This window comes from Aquarana catesbeiana, linkage group LG01, assembly GCF_042186555.1.
Source record: "Aquarana catesbeiana isolate 2022-GZ linkage group LG01, ASM4218655v1, whole genome shotgun sequence".
Classification (NCBI taxonomy): domain Eukaryota; kingdom Metazoa; phylum Chordata; class Amphibia; order Anura; family Ranidae; genus Aquarana; species Aquarana catesbeiana.
This window is the reverse complement of record NC_133324.1, coordinates 719,399,160-719,405,159: the sequence shown is the minus strand read 5'-3', so window position 1 is coordinate 719,405,159 and position 6,000 is coordinate 719,399,160. Positions and strand designations below refer to the sequence as shown.

Here is a 6,000-nt window from a genome sequence, read left to right as displayed (position 1 = left end):
GGGGGCACTCACTGAAGAGAAGGCACCAAGAGTGATGGTGGGGGACCCAGGAAACCAACTCACAGATTAGGGAAGTATGATTTTTTTTTTTTATTATTTAAAAAAAAAAAAAAAATCAACGAAGCTTTGTATCACTTTAACCCTTTATTGTACATAAAGAAGGCTGGAGTGTAACCATGGTCAGTCTCAGCTGAAACAGGGCAGCTGCGGGGGGACTGGTCTCCGTGCTGGAGGGGTCCTGTGGAGTAAGGTAAGGTAAGTGTATCTTGTTATTCCCCTACTGCTAGACATAAACATTTAACCCCTGCAGTGCTGGGGGTGGTGCTCCACTGCAAGGGTACATTTAGGTAGGTCTTTAACCCTGTACTGTACATTGAAGTGGCTGGAGCGCAACTTTGGCTGGTATCAGCTTAAAGTGGGGGCTGCAGTGGACTGGTGGCAGTTCTAGGGGACTCCTGCACGGTAAAGGGTGAGTTTTTCAATATTCTTGGAGTTTGGCTTTAAAAAAAAAAAAAAGACGCACTGCATTCACAAAGATGAAAATAAAAAAAAGGAAAAAAGAAAGAAATCATAAAAAAAGATGTATTGCGGGATAAAAAAAAAAAACAATAATTATAAAATAAATAAATGAATGAAAATAAATAATAAACAATTAAAAAAAAACCTAAAAAATTCATAGCAAAAAAAATAAAAAAATAAAATCAATAAAAAATGTAATAGATAAAAATAAGAAAATTATAAAGATAAAAAATGTGTGGCAAAGTAAAAAGGTAAATAAAAATAACATTAAAAAAATAAATAAAAAAATATATTGCAATATAAAAAAAAATTAAAAATAAATACAAATAAAAACAAATACAATAAAAAATAATAAAAATTAAAAAGATGTATAGCAAAATAAAACAATAATTAAAACAAATACAAATTGATAAATTAAAAAAATTATAAACAATAAAAGATGTATTGCAATATAAAAAAAGTAAAACGAAATAAAATAAAACAAAATCATTTAAAAAATTTAAGAATAAAAAGATGTATTGCAATATAAAAAAAATAATTCAAAATAAATGCAAATACTAATTAATAAATTAAAAAATAATAAAAATTAAAAGATGTGTTGCAATATAAAAAAAGGAAAAAGAAATTAAACAGAAAGAAAAACATTTAAAAATTTCAAAATAAACAGATGTATTGCAATATAAAAAATAATTAAAAATAAATACAAATACTAATTAATAAATTAAAAAATAATAAAAATGAAAAGATGTATTGCAATATAAAAAAAATAATCAAAAAATAAATACAAATAAATACATTTAAAAATAATAAAAATAAAAAAGATGTATTGCAATATACAAAGAGATTTCCAAATAAATACAAATACGAAATAATAGATTAAAAAAATAATATAAATGCAAAGATCTATTGCAATGTAAAAAAGAAAATAATAAAAAAAAAACATAAATAAAAACAAATACATAAAAAAAATAATAAAAATTAAAACTATGTATTGCAATATACAAAAAATAATAATTAAAAATAAATACAAATTAATAAACTAAAAAAAAAAGAAATTAAAAGATGTATGGCAAAATAAAAAAATAAAATAAATACAAATAAAAACAAATACATAAGAAATAATAGGAATTAAAAAAAAGATGTATTGCAATATACAAGAATTAAAAATAAATACAAATTAATAGATTAAAAAATAATACAAATTAAAAGATGTATTGAATTGTAAAAAAAATAAAAAATACAAATAAAAACAAATACATTAAAAATTAGTAAAAATTAAAATGATGTATTGCAATATAAAAAAATAATTAAAAATAAAAAACAAATTATTAAACTAAAAAATAATAAAAATCAAAAGATGTATTGCAATATAAAAACAAATTAAATAAATACAAATACATAATAAAATAATAAAAATTCAAAAAAGATGTATTGCAATATACAAGAATTAAAAATAAATACAAATAAATCAATGGAAAAAAATACAAATTAAAGATGTTATGCAATATAAAGAAAAAACAAAAATAAATACAAATAAAAACAAATAAATTAGCAAAAAAATAATAAAAATAAAGAAGATGTCTTGCAATACAAAAAAAAGAAATAATCAAAAATAAATACAAATTATTACAATAAAAAATAATACAAATAAAAAAGATGTATTGCAAAAAATAATAAATAATAATAATAATATTAACATGAAGAAGAAGAACTAAACTAAAAAAAAATAAAATAAAATAAATTGTATTGCATTCACAAAGGTTAAGGAAGGAGATGAGCACACAGAAATCCCCTCATGCTCATCCGATGTCACCACCCCTGGCACTGCTCCTCTAACCTGAGGTCTCTTCTCCCAACCCCAGAAAGCAGCACCCACCCACCCACATAGAGTGCAGAGAGTGTCATGCAGGTTGAGTGAGAGAAATAGAAGAGAAGAGCTCTTCCTGCCCCTCCCTCCCTCCCCTGTGCAGACAGAATGAAGGGAAGGTGAAAAGTTGAGTGGCTGCCCTGTCCTGTCCCCTCCCTCCTCCCTCCTCCCAGCTCCACTCCTGTGCTGGAGCCTGCACTCTACTCCTGGTTTTACACCTGGTCCCCGGGGCCGCCTCACGGCCTCTTGCTGCTGTTTACTGAGCTCTTGTCCTGATATCACTCCGCTGGCATGAAGGAGGAGGAAGCCGAGAGAGAGGAGGAGGAGGAGGAGAGCACTTGATCATTGTGATGGTGGCAGGAGGAGCAAAAACAGCAGAAGCAACAGCATTAGCAGAGCCGTGCTCTCTCAGCTCCTTCACCAGGCTCCAGTGCTCTACTTTTTTTTTTTTTTTTCCTCTTGCTGTGTGTTCTCTCCCCCTGACCACCCTACCTACCTCCTCCTCCTCCTCCTCCTCCTCTTCTCTCAATCAGGATTTATGACTTTATGTAGAAACAGATACATTGATTTGGCTGCTTCTTCTGTGCACCCCCCTTGTCCATGACCCCCAACCCCCCACCACCTTCTCTCTTCTTTTAATATTCAAGAGATCCACCAAAAAAAAAAAAAGTACTTTGGACGCCTTGCTGGAGACAGCAGTAAAGTTTGTTGTTGGGGGTGCCGGTATGTGACCATGCTGGGACTAGGGGAGGAGGAGTGAGTAGGAATGTGTGTGTAAGTGTAGTGTCCACCTAGAGATCGCACACTGACACTCAGCATGTGTGGCCACCTTGGACGTCCCGATCGTTTCTGGGAATGGATCCGAAAAGCTGGAGTGTGGAGAGGAGAAGACTTGGTCATCTGATGACAGCAGCACCTTGGGGGACCATCCATGCTGGCTCTGCACCCCAACCTGCCTCCTGATCCAGTGTAGCACCTCCACAAAAAAAAAAAAGTAGTGGGGTTCCGACAGTTTTATTTGATTTTTTTTTAATTTTTAATTTTTTTTTTTTTTTAGGTGGGGGGGGGGTTTTGCAAACTTCTTTTCCAAAATAGTGTGCACGGGGACTAGCATGGGGGATTTCGCAGCCCCCGCTGCCTCTACCAACGGCAGCAGTCTGTGCATCAGCAATGCCCTGGGCAGCGGGGCTGGCACCGGCATTGGTAGTCACAGTGGTAATAATACCCCTCCCAGCACTGCTGCCCCCAATGCGCCGAACAATAGCAGCAACGTGAGCATTCCAAAGCACAGCACCGTGGTGGAGAGGCTCCGGCAGAGGATAGAAGGTTGCAGGAGGCACCATGTCAGCTGTGAGAGCAAGTACCACCAAGCCCAGGCCGAGCAACTGGAAATGGAGAGAAGGGACACGGTGAATCTCTACCAGAGGACACTGGAGCAAAGGGCCAAGAAGTCAGGCACCGGCCAAGGAGCAGCTTCTACCGGCTCTGCTGCGGCTCCGAGCGCTGGGGCTGGGGGCAGCAAACAACAGCACCACCACCAGCACCACCATCCTCCTCCTCCTCCTCCTCCTCCTCCTCATCACCACCACCAGCAGCAGGATGGAGGAGAGCTAGCGGCCAGCGGCACAGCTGAGCACAGGAACCACACTCTGATCATGGTAAGAGGGGGAGCTAGTGGGCACTGGTGCTCCAGCTGGAGTCTCATTGCTTGGCATGAGGGGGGGAAGGAGGTGGAGGGAGGGGGTTATCCCGTGTGTTTTCTGTTTTCAGAGCGGGGTTAGGGGTGGAGCTAAGAGAAATGGGCAATGCCTCCAAACTTTCCAACTCTTCACAACTTAAGGCAAGGCTGCTTTTGACAACCACTGAACCTAGTTTGAGGGCACTTGCTTTTCCAATGGCATGGGCTGTAGGATACTTGACTAGTTGTGATGGGGAAAGCTACCTTAGACTTAGATGTGAAGATGGCATGGGCTGTAGGCTACTTATGTGGTTGTGATGGGAAAAGCTACCTTAGACTTAGATGTGAAGATGGCATGGGCTGTAGGCTACTTATGTGGTTATGATGGGCACAGCTACCTTAGACTTAGATGTGAAGATGGGATGGGCTGTAGGCTACTTATGTGGTTGTGATGGGGAAAGCTACCTTAGACTTAGATGTGAAGATGGCATGGGCTGTAGGCTACTTATGTGGTTATGATGGGCACAGCTACCTTAGACTTAGATGTGAAGATGGCATGGGCTGTAGGCTACTTATGTGGTTGTGATGGGGAAAGCTACCTTAGACTTAGATTTGAAAATGGCACTTGCTTTTGCTATGGCATTAGCTGTAGGCTACTTGAGTAGTTGTGATGGGGACAGCTACCTTAGACTCAGATTTGAAAATGGCACTTGCTTTTTCTATGGCATGGGCTGTAGGCTACTTGAATAGTTGGTCTGCGGGCAGCTACCTTAGGCTTAGATTTGAAGATGGCACTTGCTTTTTCTATGACATGGGCTGTAGGCTACTTGTGTGGTTGTGATGGGGACAGCTACCTTTGACTTATTTTTGTTAAGGGAACTTACTTTTCTTATGATCACTGACTGTAGGCTACTTGTATAATTGTGTTGGGGCCAGCTACCTAAGTCTTATATTTGTAGGTGGCACTTGCTTCTAATGCTATGGGCTATATGGTTATTCGTGAAGTTGTTCTTCTGCGGACAGCTACCTTAGACATATATTTGAAGATAGCACTTGCTTTTCCTATGACATGGGCATAGGCAATACCTCCAAACTTTCCAACTCTTCACAAATGAAGGGAAGGCTGCTTTGACAGCCAGTGAGTCTACTTTGATGGCACTTGCTGTTCCCATGGCATGAGCATGGGCAATGCCTCCAAATTTTTCCAGCTCTTCACAAGTTAAGGGCTGTGTTTGACAGTTAGTGGATCTAGTTTGGTGGCACTTGCTTTGCCCATGCCATGGGCTGCAGACTCCTTGTATATTTCTTCTGGGGACAAGTACCTTAGCCCCATATTTGCAGATGGCACTTGTTTTTCCTATGGCATGGACTGTAGGCTACTTGAGTAGTTGTTCTGGGGAAAGTTACCTTAGACATATATTTAAAGATGGCAGTTGCTTTTCCTATCATGGGCTGCAGATTCCTTGTCTAGTTGTTCTGGGGACTGCTACCTTAGTCCTATATTTGGAGATGGCACTTGCTTTTCCAATGCCCATTGGCAGTGCCCTGTTTGTATAGTTGTGTTGGGAACAGCTACCTCAGTCCTATATTTGTAGATGGCACCTACTTGTCCTATGGCATGGGCTGCTGCTTACTTTTGTAGGTGTGTTGGTGACAGCTACCTTAATCCTGTATTTGTAGATGGCACTTGCTTCTTACGCTATGGGCTACAGGTTACATGTGTGGTTGTGTTGGAACAGCTACCTTAGTCTTATATGTGTAGATGGCACTTGCTTATCCTATGGCATTGGCTGCTGGGTACTTGTATAGTTCTGGGGACAACTACCTTATTCCTATCATAGAGGATGACACTTGCTATTGCTATGGCAAGTGGCTGTAGGCTACTTGTATAAATGTGTTGGGGACAGCTACCTTAGTCCTGTATTTGCAGATGGCA

At 38.5% G+C, this 6,000-nt stretch overlaps 1 protein-coding gene across 1 annotated transcript in view; it reads left to right on the top strand.

Annotated features, from left to right (window-relative positions):
- The first annotated feature begins 2,652 nt into the window (after positions 1-2,652).
- MAML3 (mastermind like transcriptional coactivator 3) overlaps positions 2,653-6,000 on the top strand; it is a 486,946-nt gene continuing 483,598 nt past the window's right edge. Inside the window, exon 1 of the mRNA XM_073604060.1 lies at positions 2,653-4,044. Coding sequence (XP_073460161.1) covers positions 3,499-4,044 — 546 coding nt within the window. The 5' untranslated portion in view covers positions 2,653-3,498. The remainder of the gene's footprint in view (positions 4,045-6,000) is intronic.